The sequence below is a fragment of the Colletotrichum destructivum genome, chromosome 3, assembly GCF_034447905.1.
Source record: "Colletotrichum destructivum chromosome 3, complete sequence".
NCBI classification, from domain to species: Eukaryota; Fungi; Ascomycota; class Sordariomycetes; order Glomerellales; family Glomerellaceae; genus Colletotrichum; species Colletotrichum destructivum.
The window spans coordinates 52,121-67,496 of NC_085898.1; the positions used below are offsets into that span (position 1 = coordinate 52,121).

Genomic DNA, 15,376 nt, shown 5'->3' on the forward strand with positions numbered 1-15,376 from the left:
CTTTCAGACTTGCGTACCAAAATCCAGAACAACTGCGATCCCAAGCACGACGTTTTTGACCACAACCTGGCGCTGTACCCAATTTTGTAACTTATCAAATATCTCTTGTTTGTTACCCAACTAATACGGTTCATAGCTAGTTACATCGTATACTGTTACATCTATGCATATGACATATCGTGCTACAAACACAGGTGAGAGTAGATCTTCCCATCCTCACAGGAGCAATATTGATATGACGCCCTACAGGGACACAGGAAACGCGTGCGACTACGTGCTGAGTGAATGGCGGAACGATACTGATTCGACGCCCCGCGAATGTGACGAATGCATCCTCGGGCCCATACAGCTGGAGGTCAACTCGCCCATTGGCCACACTGAGGCCCGCGCCGGCGAGTTCAAGGCGGCCATGTCCAGCTGCAGCGTCAAGGGCTACGCCTACACAAACCAGCCGCCGTATGTCCAGAGCCAAACGTCCGCCTCCCCCGAGTCCCCTACCTTGGTCCTCCAGGACTGGTCTGCGCGACGCATGTCATCCGAATGTGCCACTACCTACCGTGTCCAGGAGGGCGACACGTGCGACAGCATCGCCGTTGCGCAAGAGGTGCCGAGCAGGGACCTCGTGGAAGCCAACGACAAGCTAGATGGCTGGTGCGGTGGTCTCGAAGCCGGCATGGACTTGTGCCTGCCCGCCAAGTGCAAAATGCACCCCCTGAAGCCTGAAGATTCATGCGAGTCGCTGCTGGAGGCGTATGGCGCTGGGCAGAAGAGCCTAGCCGAGTGGAACCCGAGGTTATACATTCAATGCGACAACTTGAATGCCATTACAGGCTACATCTGCGTAGGGTGAGCAGCACCCTTTTGAAGTCTCCCTACCTCGCCGGTTGCGACAACTTTACTAAACTATCCTGACAGACCCCCGGTCATCAGCAACAGGCCGCTTAATGATTCAGTAGCCATGACGAACGACACTCGTCGCCATGTTCACTAACATAAGCATCACTGAGTTACATGACAATCAGGCAGTGGTCCTTCTAGGGTAAAATATGGGCATCCAGTGCCAGAGGGGCTCAACGCCACGACGAGCACTTTCAAGCAACAAAGCATCCGAGACCCCGTTGGCGTCAAGCTCCTCAAAATTCCCAGACTAGTCCTGCTGGAAGTGGCATGGCGGAGTGGCCTAGATCCTAGCTTCAACAATGTTACTTAGGAGATCGTGGTCTCCTGTCTCCATTTCTTCTCCATGTTTGTCTTTGGGAAACTGTGATAAGCGCATTGTGAATCCACTCTCAACTTCTCTTCTCAATCGGGCTAAAGATGCATGTGACCGTCTGCGTTGCCAACGTACAAAGTCACGGACATACCCAGCGCACTACCCCTGCAACTCTTGAGATGATGGCTCCAGCAGAGTGGTGAGACTGCAAAAGCAAACCTACACGAAGCAGAAGGGGAGGAGCCACGTCATCCAATCCCGCGGAACCATAGACTTACGTGATGCAATCTTCGGCCAGTTTCAAGATACTGGTGCTGTGTCACTCGTCTGCATAGCACACACAAAGCATCTTGGAGTTGCAACAGCTGAAAAACGCATGTTACATTAGCTTTGTCTTAATGCAGCAGTGAACAGTTTCACTGATGTGTACCTGCCTCTTGATCCAGGACATTACGGCTGGCAACCAACGACAGCTAAGATCCGATTCGCGTCACCAAATCCAGTCTAATTCTTACACCTGCCGCTAAACAGTGACAAGGTAAGCCTATCCGGCGGACTGAAAAGAAATATAGAAGAAAGTTAACTGCTGGTAAAGTTTTGTAGCAAAAGTTATAATCTTGCCGACGAGCTAATCCGTCGGCAAAGACCCACAAGGTCAAGCAAGGGAGGGAAAACCCCTCTTAGCAAGGGTGCTGACAATGTCATGGCATCAATCTCGTAGTTCAGCAATGGGCTTGAGAGATTGAAGCGAGGAGTAAGCACACGTTCCACAGTCACTGCTCCAAATGAGGCTTGCAACAGTCTCTACAGTCTACTGAACAGCCCCACAAGCCAGGAAAATAGGTCTCCATGTGTTTATATCTTCAATTTCAGAATGTCCCGCCTGTATATTACAATGGAATACTGCTAACACCTATGAGGCGACTCTGGTGAGGAATCTGCTCTGTGAATAGCCTTAATTGCCAGAGACCCACGGTTTCTCCAGCCATTCTGCCGCCTTGTCCCTGCGGTACATTCTTTGGTACTGGCAAGTACTCCCTCGTTCTGCTAAACAACTACGTTTGCACTCACATTGAGTTAAATTTAATCTAATCCTACATAGGCTAGCTGGTCAACAGGCTCAGGAAATTAAGTAGTGTTTCTGCGTTCGTAATAAATCAGCTTCTCTTATGACTTACACTGCTGCACATATTTGTTTACTTTGCAGTGTAATAGGGTTTGTCAGATGGCGGGGTAACCTAGACAGTTGAAAAAACTTTTACAAGGGAAGCTTAAGAAGTTTCCAAAAAGAAGATAAAGAAGAAAGGGTTTAACATGGTTTATACCTGTAAAAGCTACTTAAATCATGCATCATGTCCTAAGTATACAGGACAATCAACGCCCTTTTCCTCCACCTGCAGGCTAGATTTAACTCTTACTAGCAATTTTAAATCTTACCTTTGTTAGAGTTACGCTAGATTGAGTAATAAAAAACTACTTTTCAAGAAGACTACAGGTAGATTGTATGGATCACTAATACATCCGAATGCCTCTTAATACAAAAGAAAGCGCTTCTCTAGATCTCATAGACACTTTTAATGCCATTCAGCAGGCTACTCAGCAGACCCCCTTCTATAAAACTATTCTGCCTCAGCCATTTGTCGCTAATATTTCTAGAAAGTCATTCTACACCCGTGACCGCCAACATGAAGGCTGCTGTATTCACAATCGCTGCTGCATCCTTATTCACCTTTGTCTCAGGCTTTTGCTGCTGTGTCCCAGGCAACAAATGGATAGCAGGGTCTGGAAACCTCAACAACTGTGCATCGGATTGTAGGAAGGCAGGCTTCAAGAATGCTGGCTGCAACTAGTCCTTGTTTACATCAGATGTGATTATCTGTGAAGATAGTTGCATCTCAAGTTAAGGGTATGTGTTCAGTCTGAGATACATAAGCCAACTCACTTTAGAATCTAACACAGAAATTACAGCTGAGCATATATGTTTTATGTTTTTGGAGGTGAAATGGGGCACTGAATCAATTACGTGCTCCTATTGACGCTTTGTGGAACAAACTGAGAATGTTTCTACTGCTTGTCAAAACTTGGATAAATTGAAAGGTCTTTGGGGGAAAAAAGCTGAGATACGTATTGGAAACAGAGTTTTCTCAATTGCCTTGCCAAAATCCATTCCATTCATGAGATCCTACTGGGAGCCAAGCGTTGTTTTCTGTTCTCTCTTTGGTGCATTAGGGCTCGACCTGAACCAGTCAGGCGCCCGGCCTGATAAGTTTTCTTTCTGACAAATCACTCCGGTCCCCAGACGATCGTCTGAGAGATGTGACTCAAATCGGGCACAGGAAGCCTCGCTGTGCTAGAATCTCGGACAACAACTCTGTTGTCGGCATCAGACCAGCAGGCCCCATTTTCGGTAGCTTCGCAGAACGAATAGATCGTTTTTGTAGGCATGTGGCAAAACTTTTTCTCCTCGTAAGAGACAAAACTCTGTCCGGCCGCGTGCATCTCAGGGTTGCAGAGCTCGGTGGCGGAATGCTTTGCCCAGTAGCTTTTGACGATGCGGGGGTCCATCTCAAAACGCCTGGCCAGACGTTCTCCCTGAGCCCGTCTAGTCTCTTGTCTTCTTTTCTCGGTCTGGAGCCCCTCAGCAGGCGACATATTGATGGACGGGTTGCGCGAGAAGAGGTCCCGCTTCCGGGTCCAGTGCCAAATGGAGCCCGGGTCGCTTTCGGTGTGGAACCAAACTGGTGGTTTTTCTCTGCAATAGTAGTCCAGGCTTTGCGTCGGCGAGTTGTCGCCATCAAACTCTGGCCAGTGGACTTGGAAGCCCGTGGTTGGTATGTCTCCATCCTTGTCTACCCAGGCGCAGAAAACATCGTCTTGGTAGTTGATGCCCGGCACTTGTGTGCCGGCGTAGTACCTGACTCGTGTTAGCGTGAAACAGCTTCGTGGTGATGCAGCGGCCCTGGCAAAACTCACCAATATCCGTTGTTATGCGGAGTTTGGTCACATGCATGAGCCCAGTTCCCCGGATGGAAACCGTACTTCTTCTGACCACCAGGCCATGATAGGCCGGTCCAGGCAATACAGATGGCGTCATTATTGCCCGAGAAAAGAGTGTAAGTTGCGGCCTCTTGAGTGTTGACATCTGTGGTGCATGTTGTGACGCCCTCGTCGCAATGATTGCCATCGTAGTTGGCACCGAGAAACTCGGCAGTCTCGTCCCACAGACGAACATCGGGGAGATTGCCACCAGCATCGCTCAGATCGCCCCCGCCGCCATCGTTGGCGATGATATAGCTGAGCTTAGTCTGATCCGAGCCAGATGGGACGTTGTCGAGGAGAAAGGAGAGCAGGGTGATCCCGGTTCCAATCACGGAGATGATGTTTGCGGCAGCCATAGCTTGCGATAGCGAAGGGGGTTTGTTGGTGTTTTGAAGAAAGTAGCTGGTGCTGAAGAACAATCCAGAAAATAGAACTGTAATGGCCAGGTTTCTCAGAGACAGCCTTCTAGGTCATGAATTTCTACTCCTACTTAGACTCTGAACTGCTTTTAAATATATTGACAACAATCATGATTTTCAAGAATGGCTTAGAGGTGCATTTTGCGGTCGAAAAGTCCCTCCACCATCAGAACCTCCGTGCCGCATCGTATAAGCAGGCTTCAGGTGAGACGCCGTCATGTCTCGATCCTTCGTTCTTACTTCTTTTTCCCTGTTGAACCCTTGCACTTTCTCGTCCTCCTCGCTGTCACTCGATGGCAAGCAATCTTGGTCATCATACATAGTGACTGTGCAATTGGGAAAAGGTCCAAGTGAAGGGAAGACATCCGGCAACACCATTTTGATCGAGATTCGGTGGGCATTTCGGTCCTTCAAACCTGGCATCAAAAAGCCCTATGTATGCCAAGTGAATAGTTATTTGCCAAGTAAATAGTTGTGTGACAGCCGTAGGTTCTGTAGTTGAGCAACCCGTTGCAAAGGTCGATATGATTCAACAAGCCCGAACTCACCAGATTGGTAGGACAAAATAACAAGGAAATGACTTCTGACACTTGTGACCGCCAAGAGGTCACCGAATGCAACAAGCTCGGAGTTGGTATGGAATATGCTTCTCTGACATTTCCTTCTCCGCTGGCTGCCTCTTACAGTAAACATCGCGGCACCAGATATGTGGGACCGTTGAATGACGAGGGACTTTGGAGCTTTGGAAACCCTACGCTTGGCTGAACTCACACCGATCGGGCGGAAAGTGCGGACCGCCACCATCACCGTCACCGGCACGGCGGCGGCGGTGGTTGGCGTGAGCCGGAACCGCAAAGGAGCAGGATGTAACCTTGGCGGTGGTGCAGGTCTTGGCTCATGTCGATCCCGCGCCCAGCATGTTAGCATGTCAGAGCGGCCAACGGCGGATGACGTGCGCCATGAAATCTCGAGGCCGCCGGAAAGACGCCAAGCCAGACATCTCGGCCGAGAGGGAGTCTTCTGAGGGAGCGGCGGTGTTCATCAAGCTGTTTGTTTGTATTTGATAAGATCCTGTGTCCGAAGGCCTTGCCAGAAGATAAATACATATAAGTGGTATGTCTGTCTATTTGATGCATACGCATTAGCCCGTTGGCAAATGGGTATCATCAAAGCAGACAGAAGACACATATATTGCGCATAAATTCCATCAAAAGTCGGTCATTTTTGTTTCATTGAATCAGTGTCATCCAGGCCCAAATTCTTTCAACAGGCAAACATGCCTGTCACACGCCAACGACTGAACATCATGGCCTTTGCGACCGCAGTCGCTGCACAGCAAGACCCGGTTCAGGTTTTCAACCCCGCCGTCGACATCTCATCGTGCCAAGCCCTCTCGTGCAGCCCCCGCAACGGCAGCATCTGCTCAACGCAGGACTCGCCTGGGCCTGAGGTGGGTGTTGGTGTCGCCGCTCAGGCTGTCATCGCCCCTTCCACCAACTTATCCCTGACCCTTATCGACGGCCTACGCGAAAATGGTTTCACTGGTATCGGGAGCTATGCGTATGAGTTCTCGGATCAACAGCTGTTTGTTGGGGTTGACCCAAGTCTGAGCGAAGAAGACTATCCTTCAGGCTGTGCTCTGATGATGCAGTATCAAGGACAGACCTTCCCGCTTGAGGCGCTGCCTGAGGACGATGCGAGATCGGAGAGCAGCCAGAATACAACCTCGTGCGACGGCGTCATTGATATCTTTTGTCAGTCAGCCATCGTGGAGATGATTCAGAGTTTCAACGCTTCCGATGGCGAAACAGACCGATGCCAGCTTCTGACGCAGCATGTCAGCTCGAAGCTACAGGCAAACCCGGGAACGTGTGGCGGCGAGGGAACATGGATTGCCAACTTCTTCAATGTGACAGGGGGTGGTTTGCCCTCTGGAAGCTCAGAGGTTGCCAGCAATGACAGGCTCGGTGATGAGGATTGCAGGCCTGTCCTCCCACAGTCGTATCGGATGTACAAGGTTGCTGAGATGCGATCTTTCACTTTTGCGGACGCTCCCGATTCGGGATCGGATTTTTATGCCGACTTGTTCGGAGGCCGGGCAGGGTTCACGCCAGTTGTCACTGTAGTGTTTCCGGAGGAGACTTTCCAAGACCGAGAGATTCAGTTTTCCTGTATGAAGACTCTCCAACGAGACGGGGAATCTCGCGAGGGTCCGTTCGAGAGCGGCGCCCAAGGCCGACTGCACAACGTAGTCATGGCACTGGTTTCTTCATTGGGGTTGGGCTTGATCATGTGGCTCTAAAAGAGAAGTTTTAAGGAAAACCATCTATCTTCTCGTCGAGTTTGACAAAATGCCAGCAGAGGCTAGCTTGCGATAATAGTTTACGAAAATTACTCAGTAGAGGGATTAACAACAGCCCACAGTCCTTCAAGTGTGACCGTCTGGTGTGCATGAGCCGAATTGAATGGACAAGTAAACAATGATATCTGCGTACAAATGTAAACTTTGTACCCTCTATCCAATGTTATGTTATTGTCAGAGGCTGTTGTATGTCTAGGTCCTATGAAGTAACTATGACAAGAGAGTCTTCCACCCTATTAACGACAGCCTTTCCACGACCAGCTCAAAATTACGATTACCTCCTTCGACAATCTGTAGTTGACTCCATCCATTCCATCTCCCCATTCTACGCTGTAACCTTGACCAGCTGGCTCTTCTCGGCAATCTTAGCCGCGAACTCGCGGATCGGCACGGCTGACACGATCTCCAGCAGCGCCATGTTGGCCTTGAGCTCGCGCGTGATCCAGTTGCGCACCTCGATGGCGGTCAGCGAGTCGACGCCGTAACGGTACAGCGGCTGCTTTGGATCCACCTCGGATGCCGGCATCTGGAGGATGTCGGCCGTCCGCTTCACCAGCGCCTCGGTCACGATCTCGGCCGCCTGCTGCATCGAGGACACAGCCGCGAGCTGTGAGGGTAGCGAGACCGTGTTCGTCTCGGCGCCGGCGCCTTCTGACGAGGAGGCCGTGGTCGTGGTCATGGCCATAGGGCCGAAGCGCGGGTCGGCGAAGTAGAACGGCGGAGGGAGCCGGTGGGCGGCCCAGACATCGGCAGTGCCCAGGCCGGTGACCACCTCCTCAGGGACTGCTTCCTCCGAGTCCTGGTCCTGAATCTGGCCATGAACCACGCTCTTGACGAGAGCGTGAAAGGTGGGCTCGGGGATGCCAACAGCCTCCTCCCACTGGCCCAGCACGCCGCTCTCGGCGTTCCCCTCGGCGAGCACGCCGACGTCTCGCATGACGCCCAGGTCGACCGCCACGGCCTTGAGCCCCCGCTTCCGCCGGTACGCCGCCAGCGCGTCTTGGTACGTGTTCCCGGCCGCGTACGCCGCCTGGCCCGGGTTGCCTACGACGCCCGACACGGACGAACACATGACGAAGAAGTCGAGAGGCCGGTCGGCGCCAAAGTACTCGTGCAGGTTACGCGACCCGGCCACTTTGGGCCGCAGCGGCTGCGCCCACTGCGCGTGTGCCATCTTCTCGAAAACCACGTCGCGGAGCACCATGGCCAGCTGCACGACGCCCCGTACGGGCGGCATCTCACGCTCGCATACCGCCATAGCAGCGCGCAGCGAGGCCTCATCGGCCGCGTCGGCCGCATATGCGCGCGCCGTGACGCCCCAGCGCGCGGTCAGCTCGGCCAGCAGCGTCCGCGCCTCGGCCGAGGCGTCACCGGAGCGCGAAAGGAAGGCGATGTGGCGGGCACCGGCGGCGGCAAAGTTCCGGGCTAGACTGCGACCGAGGCCGCCCATGCCACCGACCAGGAGGTATGTGGCCTCCGGGTCGAGGCGGAACAGGTCGGCAGCGCGCTGGAACACGGGGGCGCGCGTGTCGTCGTCGGACTCGCCCGGCGTGTTGAAGGTGAGGACGGCCTTGCCGGTGTGTTTGCCCTGCTGCATGACGCGGAAGACCTCCTCGACCTGGCCAGGGCGGTACGCCTTTAGCGGGTGGGCGGGCGAGAGGTGGCCCTGCTCGACGAGGCTGTAGACCTCGCCGAGGACGGCACCGAGATCCTCGAGTGGGTAGTTGAGGATGTCGCAGAAGGCAAACGTTGCGTTCTTAACAAAGGGACGCATGTCGAGCGGCGAGTTGTTGGTAATGTCACGCAGACCGATCTCGACAAAGGTGCCAAAGGGCGCGAGACAGCCCGAGTCCCACGAAGCCCGCAGCAGCTCGTCGGCGAGCGAGTTGAGGATGCAGTCGACGCCGCGCCCCCGAGTGATGCGCTCGACGCCCTTGACGAAACTGAGGTCGCGCGAGTAGAAGATGTGCGCCTCGGGGATCCCGAAGCGCTCCCGCATGAGCTGCCGCTTGCTCTCGGAGCCGACGGTCACATAGATGACCAGACCCAGGTACGTGGCCAGCTGGATGGCGGCCTGTCCGACACCGCCGGCCGCGGCGTGGATCAGAACCGACTGGCCCTTGCGCAGCTTGGCCAGCCGGACGAGCGCGTAGTACGCCGTAACGTGCACCAGGTTGATGGCGGCGCCCTGTTCGAAAGTGATGGAGTCGGGCAGCTTATGGACGACGGCGTGGTGAGTCCGGACGGTGGTGGCATGGCTTCCGTAGGCGTGGGCCGCCACACGGTCGCCGGCCTTGACATTGGTGACTGCGGCGCCGGTCCGGACGACGATGCCGCTGGCTTCCAGGCCCAGCATCGGCACCGGTACTAGCCCCATGGCACCCATGATGTCTTTGAAGTTGATGCTCGAGGCGCGCACGCTGATCTCGACATCCGTGTCGGCGAGCGGCTCGAGTGTCCGCTCATCCTTGACAAAGTGCAGCGTGTCCAGCAGCCCGGGACGGCCGATGGCCAGGCGGACGGGTGACTTTTCTTGGGCCAGGGGTACGATGCGCGTAGCGTCCTTGAGGTGGCGGGCGATGCGCCGCTCACCTGCTGCGCTCTTGTATATACGGGCTGTCTGCAGCAGGCCCTTGACCTCGCGGAACTCGTTGTCCGGCGTATCGCTTGAGAGGATCCTAGTGACGAGTGACGGAGACGAAGTCGATGACAACGGGCTGCTGAGATGAAGCGTTTGGAACCGCAGACTGGCCGTCTCGTTGGAGATGGTTCGTGCGAGCCCGTCAACGATGTAGAAGGATGGGTCATTGTCATTGCCGCCGCCAGTGACCCATAGGATCCGCTCGCTCTTCAAGATCAGGCCTCGGAGTGCATGAAAATCATCCTCGGAAAGGTCCGCTAGCATGGGCTGCTCGAGCTCCAAGAGAGACACGACGATGGCGGGAGACGACTTGCCGCCGGACGCTTGACCGGCCACGCTGGGTTCGGACTCGGAACCGGCGATTGTATCCCAGCTCCTCACGACGACGTTATTCCCTTGAGAAACCAGCTCTTCTTGCAATATCTTGGAGAAGGATTGGGTGGCAGGTGAAGGTGTAGGTGGTACGACGAGGACGAAGTCGTGGGCTTGAATTATCTCGCCGTTTTGCTGCTGTGCCGAGTCTGGGTCTGGGCAATGTCTTAACACGGCTACGACCGCATCATGGCCATCTCCAGCGCCACCTGCAAACACTGTCGAATCGACTCGCCATCCCTTGGACTGGAGCGAAGATGCTGCTGCTGCGTAAGCCTGACGACCGTTGATGGCGATGACGAGTGCTGCATTCGGCTTGGCCAGGCGAACCAAAGAATCCAGGACAGGATTTTCATCACTCGTCAGGTGTTGGGAGACCTGCGACGGAACGACCAAGATATCCACAGACAAGGCGTCTTCTTGAGCGGTCTGTTGTTGTTGTTGTTGTTGTTGTTGTTGTTGTTGTTGCAATCCCAGTGGTTCACCAAGCACTACAGCAGCAGCCACGGTCTTGTCCCCTTCAGCATTGGCACCGACACCGACACCTGCGGACGCGTCGCTCACCAGCGCATAGCGGACGTTGGAGGGCGGCACTGCGCCTTTCGGCAGCATCTTAGTGGCGTTGGCAAGAACGCTGTTTACGGCGAACTCGCCTTGGTCCTTGTGCAGAGCCTTGTGGTCCTGTACGAGCTCGACGACCGCCGCCGAGGGCTTCTCATGGAGCAACATGCTGACCAGCTTAGCCATGCTGTCTTCGGGCCGAGTCTGCGCTACCGCCACCACCTTGGCCATTTCTGCCTCGTCAAGCAAACCAACTGAATAGTCCCATCGCACCTCGGCCGTGACGGACGCGCCGCCGGGCCCGTCGAGAACGGTATCGGCGCTGCCCTCTCGCTGCTCGTCCTGCTCGGCGCCGCCTCCCGCAACGTCGAGTTCCGCGATGCGGAAGTCCTGGATCGCGATGTACATCTTTTCGAGCGCCGCGTCGAACAGGAACATGTCGTTGGTCTGCTCGTGGAACCCGTGGCGCTTGTTGGTGCTGTATCCGACCATGATCTCGTCCGGCGCACCGGGCACATCCATCCGGATCTCCATGGCGCCGAGACGTGTGGGCGCGAATGGCTTCAGGCCCAGCCCGCCGTTGCGATACGTAGCGCCCACCCAGCACTGGAAGATGGCGTCGAGCGTGGCCGCGTGGATCAAAAAGGGCCGGCGGTGCTGCGTGCCATTGTCCGGTCTCGTTTTCGGCCCCGCTTTCGGCTCCGGTTCCGGTTCCGTCTCCGTATCCGGCCCCATTTGCCCCTGGCTGAACGTTTTGCCGATGTCGGTGACGCGCAGCCGGAAGTGCGTCTTGCCGGGCCCCACGAGCAGGTCCTCTACGCCCTGGAACAGCTCACCGTATTTGAAGCCGGTGCCCTGCGCAATCTGCTCGTAGAAGTCGTCCTTGGCGATGGGCTCGCGGAGCTCCTGCACGGCCTCGCGGTACTGTGCCGCCCGTTGAGTGACAACATGCGCCTCTTCGCGTGCCATGTGCTCGCTCTTGCCGGCCGCGTAATCGATGGCTATGAGACCGCGGCAGTTATCCCGCAGCTGGCTGGAGCTGGTGTTGGCTGACGATAGGGTGAAGTCCCACCAGGGTCCTCCTTGGCCCGACGAACCGGACCCATGCGAGATAGTGACGACCGTCTCGGTAGCTACGCCTTCGAGAATCGACAGGGCAGCCATGACCGACACGTCTCGCAGACGCAGAGCGTTGATGGTTTTGCCCGGCTCGGCGAGCTGCTGCACCGCCTCGAGCACCATGCTGATCATGCCGGCCGCGGGGAAGACGACCGTGTCGCCGACCTTGTGCCCGGCGAGCCATGGCTCGTCGTCCAGCCGGATGAAGCCGCGCCACACGTGCTGCTTCTCCTGCATGACCGGGGTCGGAGCCCCCAAGAGGCCCCTGGCGGGCTGATTCCGAAACCAGCGTTCCCTCTGTACCCGTGGATAGGCGTTGTACTTATTGTCGTGCATCCAGGGATACGGGGGCAGGTCCGTCAGCAGGTCGACCGACGGCACATCGCCGTTGACCTTGGCCAAGTCTAGCGGGATGCCCTGGTGGCATAGTTCTTGGGCCAACCGCAGGCTCGTCTCGACCGCGTCAGCGCCGCGTCGAAGAAGGGACTGGTATGCGACATCTTTCACGCCGTAATGTGACAGGATCTGCTCGATGGGACCGCCCAGGGTACTATGCGGTCCGATCTCGACAAGCAAGTCGATCTCAGGTTCCGTCTTTCCTTCCGGCTGGACGAGGTTTTTTAAGGCGTCGGAGAACAGCACGGGAGACAGGAAGTTCTGCAGCCAGTAGAAGGGGCCCAGCTGCTCATAAGACACCTCGTCGCCCAGCACGCTAGAGATCATGCGGGGACGGGGAGCGCCACTATCATCACCATTATCTTCATCCGCAGACACAACGGGAACGGGCTCGACGCCCTCCATGGCCTGGTAGTATTCGCCGGATACGGCCGCCACGTGTGACGAGTGGTAGGCCACCTGGACCTTGAGCCGCCGGCAAAAGATCTTCTGTTCCTCGAGCGCAGCCGCCATGGCATCTATCGCCGTCGAGTCTCCGGAGAGGGTGATGCTTGACGGGGAGTTGACGCAGCCGACACCGACCTGACCGGCCAGCCCAAGCTTCTCGATGAGGTCGTCAGCCGTCTCGCGGGAGCATCCCGCCGCCATCATGGCGCCGTTCAAGTGTGGCGCCACCGTCGGCAGCAAGGCCGAAGCCGTGCCGCGCGAGTAGGCCACCACGAGGGCGTCCCGATGCGTGAGGGCTCCCATGCAGTACGCCGCCGCGATCTCGCCACTCGAGTGGCCGACGACCTTGGCCGGCTTGCTGAGGCCCGGAGAGCCCCACGACCGGATCTCGTCGACGAGGGCGATCTGGAGTACGCTGCAGACAGGCTGGCTGATCTCGGGTTTACCTAGTCGGGATTCCTTGCCTGTCTTGGACAGCTCAGCCACGGGATCCCAGGTGCAGCCGAGGCTTTTGAGGATGGCAGTCGACCGGGCGACCGAGTCCCGAAACACGGGCCGCGCGAGGAGCTCGATGCCCATGCCGGCCCACTGGGCACCCTGACCCGTGAAGACAAAGCCGATGCGTATTTGTTTTGATTCGGAAGCAGAGGAGGAGGAGGAGGAGGCGCGTGAGATCTTCCACGCCTCCTCAGCGGGAGCGGCCGCGAGATGGGCCTCCAGCTGCGACAGGCTGCTCGCCACGCAGCTAGCCTTCCATCCCAGGCTGGAGCGAGCGGTGCTGAGCGTGTGCGCGAGGTTGGCCAGGTACTCGGGCTCGCCCTTCTCGGGCGTCCACGTCGGGTTTTCGCGCCGGACGTTGGCAAGGTGCCGCAGGAGTGTGTCGGAGACGCGCTTGATGCCCGCCTGGTCGTGACTGCTGAAGACAAATAGTCTCTTCTTGTCGACAACGACGCCACTGCTAGGGGTATCAAGATCATGGCTACTGTGCCCATTCGTCAGTAGCTTTGCCGGCTTCTGGTATTCCTCGAGGACGACGTGGGCGTTGGTGCCGCCCATGCCGAAGCTGCTGACGCTCATGCGCTTGGTCTCGGCCGCCGGCCAGGGCGTCAACGAGGTCGGGACCACCATGTTCCACTTGTCAAAGGGAATGCGAGAGTTGGCCTTGTGAAAGTGGACGTTGGGCGGGATCATGCCGTGCTCCAGCGACAGCACGCCCTTGATGAAGCCCGCCACGCCCGCGGCGGGCTCGAGGTGGCCGATGTTCGCCTTCACGCTGCCCACGTACAGCTTGCGAGACTGGCTCGCGTTACGGCCGATCGTGTCGTGGATCGCCCCCAGCTCGATGGGGTCTCCGACTTTAGTGCCGGTCCCGTGAGCCTCGACGTACTGGGTCGAGTCATAGTCCAGCCCGTTCGACTCGTAGACCTGTCGAATCAGGTCGGCCTGTGCCTGGCCGGACGGCGTTGAGATGGTCTTGGTCCAGCCGTCCGAGTTGACACCGCTCCCGCGGATGACGGCACGGATGTGGTCCCCGTCGCGGACGGCCTGATCCAACGGCTTGAGGACGACGATGCCGCAGCCCTCGGCACGCCCGTAACCGTTCGCTCCCTCGTCAAAGGAGAGTGATCGTCCGTCCGGATTAAGAACTCCCAGGCTGTTGAGTTCCATGGTGGCCTCGGGTCCGAGTATCATGTTGATTCCGCCCGCCACGGCCATCTGTATGGGAATGTATATTGTCAGCAAGACAATCGCTTGACGGGTGGTGGATCGAGTTCCCAGGGGGGGGTGGAAGGAGGTTGTTCTTCCGTCAGGTCTCCAGATTTCAGATGAAAACTACATACCTCTGCTTGACCAGACCGCAAGCTCTCGCACGCTTGGTGAATGGCCACGAGACTGGACGAGCAGGCCGTCTCGACCGTCAGGCTGGGGCCGCGCAGGTCGAAATAATGCGACAGCCGGTTGCTGACCATCTCGTCGCTGACGCCCATCAGATAGAGGCGCGGCCATTGCTCGAAGTCGCGCACGAGGGCGTCGCGGTAGTCGCTCCATGCTGTGCCGATGATGCATGCAGTGCGCGTGCCCGCCACCCGGGGCAGCGGTAGGCCGGCGTTCTCGAGGGCCTCATACGTCACCTCGAGCAAGATGCGCTGCTTGGGGTCTAGAACAGCCGCCTCGGCCGCCGTAAGCTTGAAGAAAGATGTGTCGAACGCGTAGGGGTCTTCTTTGAGGAAGTGCCCGCCCTTGGTCGGCAGCACATTTTGCCGGTCTTTGGGGTTGGCATGGTAGAAAGCTGACGTGTTGTAGCGGTCTGTATCGGTTGAGTAGGCATCTGCGTTTTTTATTTGTGTCTCTTAGCCTTCTTCTGTCTGGCTGCTTCGGGTTGCGCGTCTCCCAGACAACATGTCAGTGTCAAACGTTACTTACCTCTTCCTTCTTTCAAAAGGCTCCAGTATTCAGTCGGGCAGGTGGCGTCACCGGGAAGACGACAGGCTAACCCAACCACAGCTATGGGAACGTTGTCCCGAAGAGCATGAGAAGACCCCATTAAGACAATGTGAGTTCAAAGGAACCAAAAGTGTTTGGGTGATGTCAAAGCTACAACATAACTCTCCGGTTGGATTCATGAGAGTCTAGGACAGTCCTTATCACGCCGACCGAGAACGTGTTCTGCAGTCCCCGGTATCGACTGATAATGGCGTTCGACTGTCCCGAGCGTGGAGTATCTAGTCAGCCAAGGGTCCGAAGGGTGAACCCTGCAACTGACAGCTGTGCGTGGTAGCAGGATAAGAGGATCCATACCAGGCACG

The 15,376-nt window shown here is 56.5% G+C and overlaps 5 protein-coding genes across 5 annotated transcripts; 3 read left to right on the forward strand and 2 right to left on the reverse strand.

Moving 5' to 3' along the window:
* Positions 1 to 235: 235 nt before the first annotated feature.
* On the forward strand, positions 236 to 850 carry CDEST_04071 (Putative LysM domain-containing protein; the record flags this gene model as incomplete). The annotated part of the gene is made up of 1 exon (XM_062920230.1): positions 236 to 850. The coding sequence occupies one exon, from the start codon at positions 236 to 238 to the stop codon at positions 848 to 850; it is 615 nt and encodes a 204-aa protein (XP_062776281.1).
* A 1,940-nt stretch (positions 851 to 2,790) lies between these two features.
* CDEST_04072 (uncharacterized protein) lies at positions 2,791 to 3,389 on the forward strand (the record flags this gene model as incomplete). The annotated part of the gene is made up of 2 exons (XM_062920231.1): positions 2,791 to 3,119; positions 3,182 to 3,389. The coding sequence occupies one exon, from the start codon at positions 2,791 to 2,793 to the stop codon at positions 3,061 to 3,063; it is 273 nt and encodes a 90-aa protein (XP_062776282.1). The 3' UTR covers positions 3,064 to 3,119; positions 3,182 to 3,389.
* Positions 3,390 to 3,496: 107 nt separating this feature from the next.
* CDEST_04073 (uncharacterized protein) lies at positions 3,497 to 4,608 on the reverse strand (the record flags this gene model as incomplete). Its single annotated transcript, XM_062920232.1, has 2 exons — positions 3,497 to 4,127; positions 4,187 to 4,608. 2 exons carry the CDS (start codon positions 4,606 to 4,608, stop codon positions 3,497 to 3,499), a joined length of 1,053 nt encoding a protein of 350 aa, XP_062776283.1.
* A 1,207-nt stretch (positions 4,609 to 5,815) lies between these two features.
* CDEST_04074 (uncharacterized protein) lies at positions 5,816 to 7,036 on the forward strand. The gene has a single exon (XM_062920233.1). It carries the CDS (start codon positions 5,948 to 5,950, stop codon positions 6,971 to 6,973), a length of 1,026 nt encoding a protein of 341 aa, XP_062776284.1. The 5' UTR covers positions 5,816 to 5,947; the 3' UTR covers positions 6,974 to 7,036.
* A 322-nt stretch (positions 7,037 to 7,358) lies between these two features.
* Positions 7,359 to 15,114, reverse strand: CDEST_04075 (Putative Acyl transferase domain superfamily, phosphopantetheine binding ACP domain, thiolase; the record flags this gene model as incomplete). Its single annotated transcript, XM_062920234.1, has 3 exons — positions 7,359 to 14,285; positions 14,411 to 14,898; positions 14,994 to 15,114. The coding sequence occupies 3 exons, from the start codon at positions 15,112 to 15,114 to the stop codon at positions 7,359 to 7,361; spliced, it is 7,536 nt and encodes a 2,511-aa protein (XP_062776285.1).
* Between the last annotated feature and the right edge of the window lie 262 nt (positions 15,115 to 15,376).

Coding starts and splice junctions, on each gene's coding strand:
- CDEST_04074 (XM_062920233.1), top strand. CDS start 5,948: ATGCCTGTCACACGCCAACGACTGAACATCATGGCCTTTGCGACCGCA.